Source organism: Girardinichthys multiradiatus, chromosome 5 (assembly GCF_021462225.1).
Source record: "Girardinichthys multiradiatus isolate DD_20200921_A chromosome 5, DD_fGirMul_XY1, whole genome shotgun sequence".
NCBI classification, from domain to species: domain Eukaryota; kingdom Metazoa; phylum Chordata; class Actinopteri; order Cyprinodontiformes; family Goodeidae; genus Girardinichthys; species Girardinichthys multiradiatus.
This window is the reverse complement of record NC_061798.1, coordinates 19,240,240-19,257,965: the sequence shown is the minus strand read 5'-3', so window position 1 is coordinate 19,257,965 and position 17,726 is coordinate 19,240,240. Positions and strand designations below refer to the sequence as shown.

Sequence of the window (17,726 nt, the reverse complement as noted above, 5' to 3'; positions counted from 1 at the left end):
TACTTTATTGATCCCCGAGGGGAAATTAGAAAAGTCGGCATTGACATTTTTATGGTATACCCAAACTAAACAAAACGGCAGTGTTTGACTTAATCAGAAATTAAGATAAGAAGCTTGTCTCCAAACTGGACTTTTTCCCACATAGTGTTTCAAAAAGAACAAACCTCATTTTCTTTAATTTGGCTATTTAAATTTTGAGAGTTGGGGAGAACTTATTACTAGAACCCCTCTTTTACAATCCAAATGCTGATAAATGTTCCAATATTTTATCTCTTAGTAATCTGAAATCACCTTGTGTATCTTTGTACTCCCATGTATTCTTTTAATCTTTAAACCCTAAGAAATCAAACAAGGAGACTGGAGTTTGAGCCGACCAAACTCTTTAGTGTTGAGAGCCTTTATTTCTTTTCTTTTCCTAAAATGAAGGATTTTACTTGTCTTGATTCTGTTATAAAAATCCTAACCTTGGTTCCAAAACAAAACTCTTCAACCCCAATCTGTGTTCCCCAGAGTAGAAATTTTGAGTATTATTGCATTTCAAAGCCACCAAATGACTGGAACCCATCATTGACTTAGATCTATTTTAATAGGTAATCGGTCTACCTTTAATTAAATATTATAATTTTATGGACCCAAAATCTATGGCTTACGGGCTTCAGGAGTCCAGGAACCACAAGTTGAGTACTACTGCATTGAACAATGATGTTAACTTTCTGCAGAGATTGAAGGATTGGCTAAATATATTATTTCTGCTTGGACAACAATCAGATTTAAAATTATTAGTTCACAGCTCCTAATTTACCTCAGATCATATTTGCTTCTAACCCAGTTCATAAGAAGCTTCAGACAAACATTATGCTGAAAAGCCAAAAATAAAACAAACAAAAACCCAGATCTGTTTTAAAATAAAGAAAAAGCATGCTTGAAAAAACTTGTTACTGTGGTGGAAAATAACTCCACGGTTCTGAAGGCCTTTTCATGCAGAGTCTTTTAGGAAACATGAGATTAGTTTAATTTTTGTGTGGTACCACTGTCCAATCAGATTCTTTCTAAATAACCCCATTTTTCATTCTCATTTTAATGGTTTGTTTTACCAAGGGAAATGTGTTTAACAAAACCAATTACTCTCAAAAGTTTTAAAGGTTTTAGCTGGTGATATCTTAGAAAACAAGTGTTTTAATATTTCTGTGCAACACAGAACTGAACAGGTTTCTCTTTCCTTCTCCAAAGGGAGAAAAAAGGAAACTGCAGAACCAAGCCTTTCATAGTTTTTGTCAGGACCTGATATAAGGTACAGTGTAAATCAACACGCTGCATGAATCAGAAGAGGGAAGAAAAACCTAATATAACCTCTTCCCAGCAGCTGCTGTGAAAAACAATGAATTTGTACTTTCCATAAGCGTCAGTTAGCACTTGCGGACAAAAACTGCACCAAACTGTAAGTACTGTGTCAGAGACTGTATGAAGACCATCTGCAGTAGAACTAAGCCTGTTTTAATGAGGTCTCTACCCATTAGATTTAAGGGATACAAACTCTGACAACAGAAAATAATACCTGAAGGAGAAACCCATCAGGTTTTACGCATGCGCTGGGTTTTAAAAATGCTCCTTCATGAGATCTGTCCTGAGAATAACATAGAAACACTTGGTTACTGCTGAGTTTTGGAGATGTTGTAACTTCCTCTGCTTTTTAATAACTTTTAATAACTAGAATAATTGACCCTAAATATTCCACGATGAAAGAGAACTTGTTTCTCTAAAAGAATTAACTGGAAAGTATCAAATGAACTAAGTTATCACCCTTTTAAAGATACTTTTCTAACCCTAAAATAATATTTTAACCCGCTATATCTGTCAACGTCAAGCAAGCGTCACATGAGCAGCGGTTAATAAGCGTTCTTCATTGCAGAAAATAGGAAAAGATTTATGCAAATGTGTGTGTGTTTGTACGTTACCCCCATCAGTTTCTTAATCGCTCCAGAGTCAGACTATCAGGCACACAATCCTCTATCAGTCCAAAAAAACAACCAGGCCCTTCCCCGGTCTGTTGGTGAGACATTCAATCATTCTTTGTCCACTTTAACTTCTCCAGGAGGGAGAAAGAAGAAACTTTGCTCCGGTTTCTCTTCTGCCCGCATAAGATGTGCTTTCAATATAAATCCAGTGCATTCACTCTTCTGGTTCTTGCAAACAGCATGGATCGTTGTCCATCTCAGTGGGTCCAGACTTCTTCTGAGTTTCGTTTTTTTTGTGTGGAAACTCACACTGCGATTTTCAACAAGCAGGCAGACAGCAAGGCAGATCTCTCTCTTTCAGGCCATGCTGGAGAAGCGTCTCTGGCGGAGTAGCCATGGAGAAGGGCAGGTTTCTACAATCCAGACTCAAAAACACAGATGTTGAACTCAAATCCCATATATATGTGTATTTGTGTGTGAGAGAGGCAAAAGAAAAGTTTAGTATAGGTTCAGATTTTGCACAAATAAATATTATCAGTCAGTCAGTCAGTTGTCCACCTGCCTGTCACTTCCTTCCACAACATGCACTATACTCCTTTCTAAAACAACTTTCTTTTCGACTCTCTAATGTCCCTTTTCACTTTTACCTTCTTTTCCGACTGATCGCAATATTTAAGACAAACAAAACTTCCTTCAGGAAAGTTTTAACTTTTTTTTTTTTTACTTATTTACACTCAAACTTCCACGCTGTGAAAAACCAAACTTATCTTCCAAATTAAAGCACATTTAACACAATCATCCCCACTTTTTCCTTTCATTATTTTATAAATCAGAGTATGAAGAAGGAGAAACCCCTGATGCCTCAAGGTTCCGGAACCATTTTTTTTACCCATTCAGCGGCACGTCTGCCGTCTGGCTTTTCTCCTTTATGAGGTGTAGAAAATTGCTAAAAACCACCCGCAAAACCCTGTGTTCTGCTTTATCTTATTGTTACCAATGAGAACCTCCCTGCCATTCCTTTGCAGGGTAACCGGGCCCTCAGCTGATGTCCTCCCTCTCGCAACTCTGGAACCTAATTAATTAGTTAGGAGATGATGGTTAATGTGTAATAAAAATAATAATATACGTTATATCATACAGAGCAACTTCTCACCCAGATATATTTGAAGACAAATAGTTCGGATCCAATCGGCCAGAAGCCACAGGCGGGCACCAGAACTCCCCTCCGTAAAATGGAGGTGGACTGAGAACAACTCTCAGGCTGGCCAGGCGTCAGTGTCCCCGTCCTGCGGTCTCCTCTGGCACGTTAAATCCTGTTCGTGACGCTAAAATTGTTGTGGAATTTTCTTATCAAAGTGGGTAGAAGTTGACTCATAACAAGAGAAAATCCGGACTTTGTCTTTATAAGTTTTATTCAAAGGCATTCAGCGTTTGAATGACTCTGTCACCGAGCAAGTCAGTTGAGCAGAGCTCTGAACGCCATTTACACACAGTATTTTTACCAGAACAAGACAGTGTTATCTCAACTTCAAAGAGTCTGTGTTTTACGACTCTAGACCCTTCTCGGGTTCAGTGGTGACAAGGTTACCTAGGAACAACCATCTACTCTCCCCAACACATCATCCTAACTGTGGGTTTTAACCATCAAACTTCTGATAATGGCTTTTACAGCTTCCTTCACTAACACAGATGTTCACAGGAGTAAGGTAACCCAAAGGTCATACACTGTGGAATGCTTACTGCAAGAATTTCCATCACAGGATGCTGTTATTTTATAACCATGCTTTAAACTTCTCCACAACCTCCTCCCTGACCTGTCTTCTGTGGTCCTTGGTCTTCACAATGCTGTTTGTTCTGCAATGTTCTCCAACAAACATCTGAGGCCTTCAGAGAACAGCTGGATTTATATTGAGAATAAATCACCCACAGGTGGAGTAAATGCAGTCCTTATTTTTCATGTAAAACATTTAGAAATTGACGTTACCTTTGGTCTACCAAGTGAAAACACATTAACGTTTGTGATTGTAACCTGACAAAATGCGAAAAGGTTTAGGGAAATAATACTTTTGCAAACAAAATGTGAGTGAACCACTGCATCAAGGATTTCTGCTATAATTCTGTTTTAGTCGGCTAATTATTTAACTGATTTGTACAGTGATCAGCTTCTGGTTTCTTCAACCATATTTTTTAGAAGGGTACATTTGTTAGTCTGCATCAAGCAAACAAAACAAAATAACTAACATGGCCTCAAAATGTGTCTGTTTATATTCTCGGAAAAAAAAAAACTGTTTAGAAAACAGCACAACTTTAAAACCTAAAGCATTACTTTTTTGTATAACTTGAGGACAGTTTAGGTTTTTGGGAATGAAATGCTTTACAGACTTAACAAAACACCATAATGGTGAACATGAGAAAAGGTTTCCCATGGAGCTCAACAAGTGCACACTTTTGACCTGATGATTTTGTATTTGTTCTTTTCCAGAGTGATAAGCAAATTTAGATGGAAATAAAATACTAGTAAAATAGTCCAGTTTTGACTGAGTGCTGGAATCTCAGCTAAACATTTTGTTCATAATTCACAGTGTCAACAGATGTCTTGAATATTACATTTTCAAAAATGTAACTGATAACCAATTTGTAATTTCACACTGGTGTCAGAAATTTGAGACTTTGTTTTGAATTTCCAACATCCTCACAATGAAGTGCTTTGTGTCATGATGTTTAATTACATGTATTAAACTTTTTGGAAAGGTTTTAGATCTTCCGAAGCACAATATTGTTTTGTTGCTGTAGAAATACATTTAATAATTGGTCACTTTTATTGGGATTTTGTCCTATTTCATTTACTTAAAAGTAGAAAATGGAGCTAATGCCTCATCTTCTGCAAAAAAAAAGAAGATCTGAACGAGTTTCATTAATAGTGCATTTGTTTGTAAATGTGCTTCCTTTCTGGCACTAAAATGAAGCCCTTGAGTTAAATTTAAGCAGTGTAGGAATGTGCATTATTACATAAAACTTTTTTTTAGCCTTTGTATCATAAAAATCTATTATTTGGTATACCTTACAAATGGCAGTAAGAATACTTTCTGACAAATATATTACAAATATCTGGGAGTCTGGACTTTTACCTAACTTAAAGTGAGCATGTACAAAACATCACAAAAAGTTGTCTGTTGTAAAATTAGGTCAAATCTGCGTCTCCGTTTCCAAGACATGTCTTCATGCAATAATACTCTCCACTCTGTCATACTGCTTGAGCATCTCGTCGCTCACTACAAATAAGATCCTGAAGCCGGTAGCTCGACTATAACGGCTCATAAGATACACAATAGACTTCCTGGTTGGACTCACCACTGCTCTGCTCTATCATTGTCTAATGCCTTAGAATTTAAAAGTTACACCACTGAACTGTATTTTCAATAGCAGCACTTCAGCAGCCTTCAGTGCTTCGGTACCAAAACTCAACTTGGGGACTGATCACACCACCAGGTCTGTTACAATTGGACTCTTGCTGTTATGGACGGAGATCTTCTATATGCTCACCAAAGACTGGAATGACATCCCACAGCACAGAAGTATTATTCAAACATAAAGACTCTTTACAAAGTCCCATGCTCGCTATCTGATAGACAGCGATTGCTGCAGCTTCTGAGATGTGGCCTACTAATGCTTCTTCTCTATATTGGGTATGTCTGGGTGACTGTGGTTCTCTGTTAGCTGATGTGATGATGGTAATGCATGTTTGTGTTTTTGTGTTCTGCAGAGCAGGAACCAGCTGAAAAACTACAGGTCCTTCTCAAAATATTAGCATATTGTGATAAAGTTAATTATTTTCCATAATGTAATGATGAAAATTTAACATTCATATATTTTAGATTCATTGCACACTAACTGAAATATTTCAGGTCTTTTATTGTCTTAATACAGATGATTTTGGCATACAGCTCATGAAAACCCAAAATTCCTATCTCACAAAATTAGCATATCATTAAAAGGGTCTCTAAACGAGCTATGAACCTAATCATCTGAATCAACGAGTTAACTCTAAACACCTGCAAAAGATTCCTGAGGCCTTTAAAACTCCCAGCCTGGTTCATCACTCAAAACCCCAATCATGGGTAAGACTGCCGACTTGACTGTTGTCCAGAAGGCCACTATTGACACCCTCAAGCAAGAGGGTAAGACACAGAAAGAAATTTCTGAACGAATAGGCTGTTCCCAGAGTGCTGTATCAAGGCACCTCAGTGGGAAGTCTGTGGGAGGGAAAAAGTGTGGCAGAAAACACTGCACAACAAGAAGAGGTGACCGGACCCTGAGGAAGATTGTGGAGAAGGGCCGATTCCAGACCTTGGGGGACCTGCGGAAGCAGTGGACTGAGTCTGGAGTAGAAACATCCAGAGCCATCGTGCACAGGCGTGTGCAGGAAATGGGCTACAGGTGCTGCATTCCCCAGGTCAAGCCACTTTTGAACCAGAAACAGCGGCAGAAGCACCTGACCTGGGCTACAGAGAAGCAGCACTGGACTGTTGCTCAGTGGTCTAAAGTACTTTTTTCGGATGAAAGCAAATTCTGCATGTCATTCGGAAATCAAGGTGCCAGAGTCTGGAGGAAGACTGGGGAGAAGGAAATGCCAAAATGCCAGAAGTCCAGTGTCAAGTACCCACAGTCAGTGATGGTCTGGGGTGCCGTGTCAGCTGCTGGTGTTGGTCCACTGTGTTTTATCAAGGGCAGGGTCAATGCAGCTAGCTATCAGGAGATTTTGGAGCACTTCATGCTTCCATTTGCTGAAAAGCTTTATGGAGATGAAGATTTCATGTTTTAGCATGACCTGGCACCTGCTCACAGTGCCAAAACTACTGGTAAATGGTTTACTGACCATGGTATCATTGTGCTCAATTGGCCTGCCAACTCTCCTGACCTGAACCCCATAGAGAATCTGTGGGATATTGTGAAGAGAACGTTGAGAGACTCAAGACCCAACACTCTGGATGAGCTAAAGGCCGCTATCGAAGCATCCTGGGCCTCCATAAGACCTCAGCAGTGCCACAGGCTGATTGCCTCCATGCCATTGAAGCAGTCATTTCTGCAAAAGGATTCCCGTCCAAGTATTGAGTGCATAACTGTACATGATTATTTGAAGGTTGACGTTTTTTGTATTAAAAACACTTTTCTTTTATTGGTCGGATGAAATATGCTAATTTTGTGAGACAGGAATTTTGGGTTTTCATGAGCTGTTTGCCAAAATCATCCGTATTAAGACAATAAAATACCTGAAATATTTCAGTTAGTGTGCAATGAATCTAAAATATATGAATGTTAAATTTTCATCATGACATTATGGACAATAATGAACTTTATCACAATATGCTAATATTTTGAGAAGGACCTGTATACTGAGTCAGGCCTGATAATTTTAATTGTTTTTCTGCTTAAAAATCTAAAATAAAAACATAAATATATTAAAATTCATTGAGAGTGGCAGTATCATTTCAGGTTGTTCAGTTAAGTAACAGCAGTCTGAACAAAGCTGTTTTAAAACGTCCGGTTCGACATTTAGTGACTCCAGAAGGAAGAAGCTGAAGAAGCTGAAACTCCCTGTGAATAGGATGAAGGATATTTTCACCTAGAAGTGGTTATCTGCTGTACCTGCCTGCTGAACAGGGATGTGACTGAATGCTCTCCAATCAGTCTAGATGACAGTTTCACAACCTGCTGAAGGGACCAAACCATGACACCAAAAAAAAAGGATACAACTTATTCTATAAAAAAGGGTCATTATGGTTCGCTCAATGTTAAAATGGTGGGCTTTATTGTTATCATGAAAAATTTCTTTGGATTTATTATTTTATAAGTCTATATTGTAAAATTTGAATAAAAAAAGAAATGTGTGTTATAACAAGGTAAAAAGTGAAAAGGTTATATATGTATATATATATATATGTTTTATATTTATATTTTTATATATACATTTTTTGCATGGCACTTTTAATGCACAACTTGTGTTACAGATAAACTGAAATCCCCAACTTCTAACTATTGCTCCAATAGATTTGTGCTTTTTATTGATCAAGGTGACTGAATCATTCATGTTGTCTTTGTTTTCATGCGGTCTCTCAGTCCTTCTTCGCACATATGGATGGAAAGCTGAATGTTTTCTTCCTAGCTAAATGGAAAGCAATCTTCTTCTCGTAGTAGGCACATTCATTCACAAAGTAAGGGTAGAGGTCCTCTCCCTCATACTTCAAAGTCTCCCCAGCAAATGTCAGGAAGATGGGATCCCCTGACCGCAGAAGCTTAAAGTCATTATCCTGAAAAAAGTCAAACAAAAAAGCTTTTAGGTTTTCACTTTACTGGTTGTCTAAATGGTCGAAGTTTTCATCAGTATTGCTGAAATTAACAGCTTTAACATTTTAATTCCCATTTCAGTGCACCTGTAGGTCTTGGTGGATGGCAGCAGTCATTTTACCAGCAGAGTCCCTTGGATAGTCAACACTTTTGACTAAAGTGTATGCTTCCACTGTGCCGCCCTCAAAAGAGTGCCCTGTTGGCAAAGTAGAAACACTGACAATTAAAGATAAGAGCATGTTTTATGTTTTTCTTTTTTAATGTAGAGCTTATGTTGAACTAAAATATGAAGGGGATCATGACATGATGGAGGATTTAACAAAGTTAAAAATTGTTCTTAATATTTAACGGTTTGCTTGTTAGCAGCTGTGTAAAAAATAACCTGCAATGCTTCCTACCAGAATTGAATTCCTGAAGCCACTCTAATGTGAGATCCACTGTTTCTTTCACCATGTTGAAGATATCAGCTCTGAGCACGCCGTTAGGTTGGGGGCCAACTTCTATGGCTACAACAAAGCAAATTTTGCCACATATATTAAGGAAAATAGAAATAATCTTTCACATTTATGGAGATTTATGTATAGTTACCAAAGCCACGTTTTCCCACTGACTCCAGGGCATACGCAGCAGAGATGGGAACCTCCAGCTGGATAACTCTCACAGGCACAGAGCTCATCTTGTTCTGAAAAATAATGTTTAAATCTAACTTGCAGTGACTCTAAAAACTATCTTCTGTGAGCTTAAATAAAATATGGCGAGACAATGATTAGTCCTTAAAGATGTGGTGTCCTACAAGGGTGACCTACATTTTTTCTTCCAATATTAGTCATGATCAGCATAAAGGTAAATAATTCACCGGGCCTAGTTGGAAAAATTCAGGGATAATGAGGACAGAACTGTAATCATAATGGATGCCCACGAGTCTGCTTTAGGCATCATAAAAGACCAAGCCATGCATGTTAGTTTAAAATGACAGTTTATTTCTGTAGGACCCTGTTATGTCAGGTTTGCATGGTGAACATATTACCACAAAGATGTGTTTAAATGGAAAATTTAAGGGATTTCTAAAACATATATGTAAGTTTATGTTTGTTTAAATACGGATCTGCAGAATCATCAATAAGGCCATCGACTATGTTTTGCATCATCATTTGGCATCTCACATAAAAACACAGTAGTCAAGGTTAGTTGGTGGCACAACTAACAGCACGACATCTAACCAAGTCTGAATTTCTAGGACTGTTTTTGAACTCTGGGGGTTGGATGAGCTATCATATAAAATCAAAATGGCAGAGTTGCATGTAGAGTTTTATTTTTTTTAACTTTTGGAATATGTAATTGTAAAGTCTTTGTTTCTTTTTTATTTTATTAACTTGAGTGCATATACAGGTCCTTCTCAAAATATTAGCATATTGTAATAAAGTTAATTATTTTCCATAATGTCATGATGAAAATTTAATATTCATATATTTTAGATTCATTGCACACTAACTGAAATATTTCAGGTCTTTTATTGTCTTAATACGGATGATTGTGGCATACAGCTCATGAAAACCCAAAATTCCTATCTCACAAAATTAGCATATTTCATCCGACCAATAAAAGAAAAGTGTTTTTAATACAAAAAACGTCAACCTTCAAATAATCATGTACAGTTATGCACTCAATACTTGGTCGGGAATCCTTTTGCAGAAATGACTGCTTCAATTCGGCGTGGCATGGAGGCAAAAGTGGTTCAAAAGTGGCTTGACCTGGGGAATGCGGCACCTGTAGCCCATTTCCTGCACACGCCTGTGCACGGTGGCTTTGGATGTTTCTACTCCAGACTCAGTCCACTGCTTCAGCAGGTCCCCCAAGGTCTGGAATTGGCCCTTCTCCACAATCTTCCTCAGGGTCCGGTCACCTCTTCTCGTTGTGCAGCGTTTTCTGCCACACTTTTTCCTTCCCACAGACTTCCTACTGAGGTGCCTTGATACAGCACTCTGGGAACAGCCTATTTGTTCAGAAATGTCTTTCTGTGTCTTACCCTCTTGCTTGAGGGTGTCAATAGTGGCCTTCTGGACAGCAGTCAGGTCGGCAGTCTTACCCATGATTGGGGTTTTGAGTGATGAACCAGGCTGGGAGTTTTAAAGGCCTCAGGAATCTTTTGCAGGTGTTTAGAGTTAACTCGTTGATTCAGATGATTAGGTTCATAGCTCGTTTAGAGACCCTTTTAATGATATGCTAATTTTGTGAGATAGGAATTTTTGGTTTTCATGCGCTGTATGCCAAAATCATCCGTATTAAGACAATAAAAGACCTGAAATATTTCAGTTAGTGTGCAATGAATCTAAAATATATGAATGTTAAATTTTCATCATGACATTATGGAAAATAATGAACTTTATCACAATATGCTAATATTTTGAGAAGGACCTGTATTGCATCATGCTCTAAGGAAACCTGCAATACACACAGTTGGCTCTTATGTAGTACATGTTTACTAAAGCCTACAGTACAGACCAAAAGTTTGGACACACCTTCTCATTCAAAGAGTTTTCTTTATTTTCATGACTATGAATATTGTAGCTTCACACTGAAGGCATCAAAACTATGAATTAACACATGTGGAATTATATACTGAACAAAAAAGTGTGAAACAACTGAAAATATGTCTTATATTCTAGGTTCTTCAAAGTAGCCACCTTTTGCTTTGATTACTGCTCCGTACACTCTTGGCATTCTGTTGATGAGCTTCAAGAGGTAGTCACCGGAAATGGTTTTCCAACAGTCTTGATGGAGTTCCCAGAGATGCTTAGCACTTGTTGGCCCTTTTGCCTTCACTCTGCGGTCCAGCTCACCCCAAACCATCTCGATTGGGTTCAGGTCCGGTGACTGTGGAGGCCAGGTCATCTGGCGCAGCACCCCATCACTCTCCTTCTTGGTCAAATAGCCCTTACACAGCCTGGAGGTGTGTTTGGGGTCATTGTCCTGTTGAAAAATAAATGATGGTCCAACTAAACGCAAACCGGATGGAATAGCATGCCGCTGCAAGATGCTGTGGTAGCCATGCTGGTTCAGTATACCTTCAATTTTGAATAAATCCCCAACAGTGTCACCAGCAAAGCACCCCCACACCATCACACCTCCTCCTCCATGCTTCACGGTGGGAACCAGGCATGTAGAGTCCATCCGTTCACCTCTTCTGCGCCGCACAAAGACACGGTGGTTGGAACCAAAGATCTCAAACTTGGACTCATCAGACCAAAGCACAAATTTCCACTGGTCTAATGTCCATTCCTTGTGTTCTTTAGCCCAAACAAGTCTCTTCTGCGTGTTGCCTATCCTCAGCAGTGGTTTCCTAGGAGCTATTTTACTGTGAAGGCCTGATTCACACAGTCTCCTCTTAACAGTTGTTCTAGAGATGTGTCTGCTGCTAGAACTCTGTGTGGCATTGACCTGTTCTCTAATCTGAGCTGCTGTTAACTTGCGATTTCTGAGGCTGGTGACTCGGATGAACTTATCATCCGCAGGAGAGGTGACTCTTGGTCTTCCTTTCCTGGGGCGGTCCTCATGTGAGCCAGTTTCTTTGTAGCACTTGATGGTTTTTACGACTGCACATGAGGACACTTTCAAAGTTTTCCCAATTGTTCGGACTGACTGACCTTCATTTCTTAAAGTAATGATGGCCACTCGTTTTTCTTTACTTAGCTGCTTTTTTCTTGCCATAATACAAATTCTAACAGTCTATTCAGTAGGACTATCAGCTGTGTACTGTATCCACCTCCTGCACAACACAACTGATGGTCCCAACCCCATTTATAAGGCTTGAAATCCCACTTATTAAACCTGACAGGGCACACCTGTGAAGTGAAAACCATTTCAGGTGACTACCTCTTGAAGCTCATCAACAGAATGCCAAGAGTGTGCGGAGCAGTAATCAAAGCAAAAGGTAGCTACTTTGAAGAACCTAGAATATAAGACATATTTTCAGTTGTTTCTGTTAGAACTTGCGAAATGGAGGACCCCGGAATGCAGACGAGCAGGCAGCATGACGGTAGGAAAAAATATTTAATTAACAAAAACTCACTCACAGAAAAAGGCAGGAACAAAACAATAAACGGGCAGGCGAGACAGGCATTGCATGATCCGAACAAGACATGAGCATGATCTGAGAATGTTTCTGCGACGAACAACTGAACAGGTGTGTATATATGGAGTGTGAACCAGGTGAAGCAAGGAGACAGATTAGCTTGGAGCAGGTGAAACGGATAAAGTTAATTGACAAGACAAAACATGGCTTGAGCAGAATGAAAATCCAAGGAAACAAACTAATAGAAAAAAAACTAGAAAAACATGAAACTAAAGCATAACCAGTTCCAAAAACCAAACTTGACAAAACATGAACAATACGACAAAACTAAAGCATGACCAGAAGCATGATTCAAAATCTAATAATAATAATAATAATAAACAAAAGAACGATTCAAAACCTCAACTGTGAAAAACATATAAAGAGAAAACCTGAAACCAAACAACCCCAAATCATAACAGTTTCACACTTTTTGTTCAGTATATAATTCCACATGTGTTAATTCATAGTTTTGATGCCTTCAGTGTGAAGCTACAATATTCATAGTCATGAAAATAAAGAAAACTCTTTGAATGAGAAGGTGTGTCCAAACCTTTGGTCTGTACTGTACATCTCTCATCTGGCCGCATACAATTAGAGAAAAGGTTTAATAAATATATAATACAGTTAAACCCAATATTATTCCTACCCCTAGCAGATTTAGATTTTATTTAACAATGTTAAAAAATTATAGCTTTTATTATAAATATGCTTATAAAATAAACTTAAGATTATCAATTTGTGCTTTTTTATTTATGTTGATAAAGGTGTCTAGGAACTAGTAATCTAGTAATAAACTAGATAATAAGATAAGAGAACGTGTAATACTTGCACAGATGGGGTTTAGATTGGCAATACAGCTAGAAGATAACAGTATATATATATATATATACATATATATATATATATACATATATATATATATATATATATATATCTATATATATCTTGTCTCACTATTCAAAGTCATTCATGGCATCATCGTCAAATGTAACATTTTTGAGTGAGTCAAACTAGTGATCGTTAAGTTTGATGGGCTGATTAATAAAAGGTAAATAAATGAACCACATTAATAACTGAATGCATGTGTTTGAGACTCCTTACAGCTCATGTGCTGAATTTATGGTATCTAGTCTTTTATATTATTATCATGATTTAGGTCAGGAAGCTAGTGAAGATAGCCTGAAACACTGTCTTAGTGGCTCTATGAAGTGCGTACCTGTATGTATTTGTAAATGTGCAGGGTGATCCAGTCCAAAGTGTAGAAGATAAGGCACAGGCCCATGTTGGCAGTAGTGTTGTGCAGATCTATGAGCAGGTCAACAGCGTCTGTGCTTCCTTTGGGCCCCAGCTGAGCGTTCAGTTCCTGAGCTCGCCTCAGCTCATACGGGGTTGACTCTGTTATGGGAGAACTGGAAATAGAATAATAATTTAAACTGTTAACACAAACTTCTCAAATGACCAAATTTCTAAAGTAAGCTCTTATTGTGGGGCTTACCTCAGCAGGACATCTGTGAAACAGCGGTTCAGATCCATCTCTATGTATCTTCTGCCAGCCTCCGAGGCTCGTGGATTGGTCACAATAGTGGTTATAGAAACAGATCCCACTTTCTCTATCTTCTTTTTCTGCATTTCTCTCACGATGTACAGCCCTGTCAACTCATTTCCGTGGGTTCCACCGCAAATGGCGACACTGGATAGTGGTGGGACAGAGACGTGTTCCATCTGTTGGGCCGAAAACAACCAAGCTGTCAAGCTTGAGCAAAGGAAGCAAGTTTATAACGTAACAGGTCCAATGTTTCGCCAGAAACCAGAATGGGAAGGGCTAAAGTTCAGCTGGATGACAGTGAGTTAATCATTTGATTGAATAAGTGACACAAACACCTTTAAATAAACTCGGCATACATGATCTGCAGCAAGTTTACAAAAAGAAAAAGTTGTTCATTAACAAATAGGAGGAAACATGCTTAACAGTTCATTTTCAGCACAACTTTAATGGCCACCATACACCCAGTGATCTCTTACAGGCAAAAGGTTTTATGCTTGTGTTTCAGCAAAACGAATACATTAGAAAAATCAATCCTTAACTGAACTGTCACATACAGCGCCTCACAAAACTATTCATACACCACCACCTGTGTAGTTACAACCACAAACATCAATTTATTGCATTGCGTTTTTATGTGACAGACCAACACAAGGTAGAGCATGCTGGTAAATTGGATATATGGTTTTCTAAAACAATTTTACTACTAAGAGAAGCAATCTAAACTGACTGGCTACCAGAATAATAACACTACACATCCCCCCAAGAACACCATTACCACAATGAAACGTGGTGGCAGCATTATTGTCTGGGAATGCTTTCCTTTAGCAGGGACTGGGAAACTGATGGGATGATGGATGAGCCATAACGACAGGACAGTCCCAGAATAAATTTAGAGGCTCCAGAAGGCTTAAAACTGAGGGGGAGGTTCACCCACAGCCCAAGCTACAATATTATGGTTTAGATTACAGGCCATTTGTGTGTTAGGATGGTCCAGTCGATGTCCAAACCTAAAAATAAATCAGAATCTGTGGAAACACTTGAAAAATGATGCTCAGACCTTCTCCATTCATTCTGGCTGAGCTTGCATAATTTTGCAAAGATGAATGGGCAAAACTTTCAGTCTCTAGATGTGTAAAGCTTATAGAGACATACTCAAAAGACCTACATCTGTAACTGCAGAGAAAGTTGGTATTGACATAGACGACTAGAATACAAATGCATGCCACACTTTCAGATTTTTATGTGTAAAAAAAAATGTTTGTTTATTTGTCCCCTACATACTACTTTATGATGGTGTATCATGTAAAAATTCCAAAAAATATATGATTCGGATAATTAAATATTTGAAGTAGTATGAATACTTTTGCCAGGCACTGATGTACAGTTCAGTCCTTATGCAACACTGGGGGATTTATCTGCCAGTATCTCCTATGAGATTAATGAAAACACTTCACAGGTCACTTCAAAGTATTTAGCAGCAACCATCTCATTCCCTCTGTGGGGAAACGTGTATCTCTTATGAATTTTAAATTTGAGAACAGCTTTTGGCTCGCTGTCTAAGAGTCATCAATTAAAACAGCAGGGGATCATGAAGAACATCTGTAGCCAGAAACCCAGCATTTTTAGGGAGGGGAATGGATGACTGATTTGAAAGTTAAACTATACAAGAAGAGATCTTTAAATCATAGTTGTTAACCTATAGTATAAATAGGCAAAGCTGTTTACAGCTGAAACATGTTTACACTTACAGGGGTTGGACAATGAAACTGAAACACCTGGTTTTAGACCACAATAATTTATTAGTATGGTGTAGGTCCTCCTTTTGCGGCCAATACAGCATCAATTCGTCTTGGGAATGACATATACAAGTCCTGCACAGTGGTCAGAGGGATTTTAAGCCATTCTTCTTGCAGGATTGTGGCCAGGTCACTACGTGATACTGGTGGAGGAAAACGTTTCCTGACTCGCTCCTCCAAAACACCCCAAAGTGGCTCAATAATATTTAGATCTGGTGACTGTGCAGGCCATGGGAGATGTTCAACTTCACTTTCATGTTCATTAAACCAATTTCCACCAGTCTTGCTGTGTGTATTGGTGCATTGTCATCCTGATACACGGTACTGCCTTCAGGATACAATGTTTGAACCATTGGATGCACATGGTCCTCAAGAATGGTTCGGTAGTCCTTGGCAGTGACGCGCCCATCTAGCACAAGTATTGGGCCAAGGGAATACCATGATATGGCAGCCCAAACCATCACTGATCTACCCCCATGCTTCACTCTGGGCATGCAACAGTCTGGGTGGTACGCTTCTTTGGGGCTTCTCCACACCGTAACTCTCCTGGATGTGGGGAAAACAGTAAAGGTGGACTCATCAGAGAACAATACATGTTTCACATTGTCCACAGCCCAAGATTTGCGCTCCTTGCACCATTGAAACCGATGTTTGGCATTGGCATGAGTGACCAAAGGTTTGGTTATAGCAGCCCGGCCGTGTATATTGACCCTGTGGAGCTCCCGACGGACAGTTCTGGTGGAAACAGGAGAGTTGAGGTGCACATTTAATTCTGCCGTGATTTGGGCAGCCGTGGTTTTATATTTTTGGATACAACCCGGGTTAGCACCCGAACATCCCTTTCAGACAGCTTCCTCTTGCGTCCACAGTTAATCCTGTTGGATGTGGTTCGTCCTTCTTGGTGGTATGCTGACATTACCCTGGATACCGTGGCTCTTGATACATCACAAAGACTTGCTGTCTTGGTCACAGATGCGCCAGCAAGACGTGCACCAACAATTTGTCCTCTTTTGAACTCTAGTATGTCACCCATAATGTTGTGTCCATTTCAATATTTTGAGCAAAACTGTGCTCTTACCCTGCTAATTGAACCTTCACACTCTGCTCTTACTGGTGCAATGTGCAATCAATGAAGACTGGCTACCAGGCTGGTCCAATTTAGCCATGAAACCTCCCACACTAATATGACAGGTGTTTCAGTTTCATTGTCCAACCCCTGTATTTTCCTGTGTTTGACAAGGGATTAAAATGACAATACTTTTATTGTCAAAAGAAACAGGTTTATATTTTTATGTGTTAGTGTCTGCACCTTCTCCTGAGAACAAGCATGAGTACAAAATGCTGTTTTTTTTTGTCTCAAGTTGATGTATATAAAAATAAACAGCAATGAAGGTTTAGGAAACATAATCTGGGAGGCTACATGTCTTACCTGTGACTTTTTAGCCCTGTTTGCCATTCACTGAACTACTGCAACCTTCGAACTTTAAGGGAGGCAGCACAGCCGAGCTGAAAATGTGCTCCACTGCCTGACATGACTGCCTTTATACTGTCACATGGCCTTCCTGTTGAAACTAGCCTTCCCACTTCTTGTGTTGAGTCTTTCTGGCTCACATTTCAAACTGCAGAACATCACCTGATGTAACACAAACTCACCCTCTTTTTTTTGCCCAGCACACCAGCAGGAGTCGCTCTGAGTGCTGTGTGGATGTGGTTTAACATGGAGACATTGCAACAACAGAAGTAAAACAGCAGAGTTGTAGCAGTTTGGGATTTATTATATAAACTGAACTGACAGCAGCCATCATTGCTGATTGCAATACCAGACAAGTGGTTTATTTGTGTTTCTTCACTCTGTACTCTAGTAGCAAAGTCTTTTTGGTTTCAGAATAAAACATCTATTACTCTACATTTGCACAGTCCAACATCAGGAGACTACATTTACAACTCAGATCTATAATTTAAAATGCAGC

At 39.1% G+C, this 17,726-nt stretch overlaps 1 protein-coding gene across 1 annotated transcript; it reads right to left on the bottom strand.

Annotated features, from left to right (window-relative positions):
- Window positions 1-7,741: 7,741 nt before the first annotated feature.
- LOC124868723 (N-acyl-aromatic-L-amino acid amidohydrolase (carboxylate-forming) B-like) lies at window positions 7,742-17,336 on the bottom strand. Its single transcript, XM_047366247.1, has 7 exons — window positions 17,186-17,336; window positions 13,910-14,136; window positions 13,631-13,823; window positions 8,889-8,982; window positions 8,699-8,806; window positions 8,387-8,496; window positions 7,742-8,263 (listed from the first exon to the last, which is right to left on the bottom strand). The coding sequence occupies exons 1-7, from the start codon at window positions 17,210-17,212 to the stop codon at window positions 8,069-8,071; spliced, it is 954 nt and encodes a 317-aa protein (XP_047222203.1). The 5' UTR covers window positions 17,213-17,336; the 3' UTR covers window positions 7,742-8,068.
- Window positions 17,337-17,726: the final 390 nt, after the last annotated feature.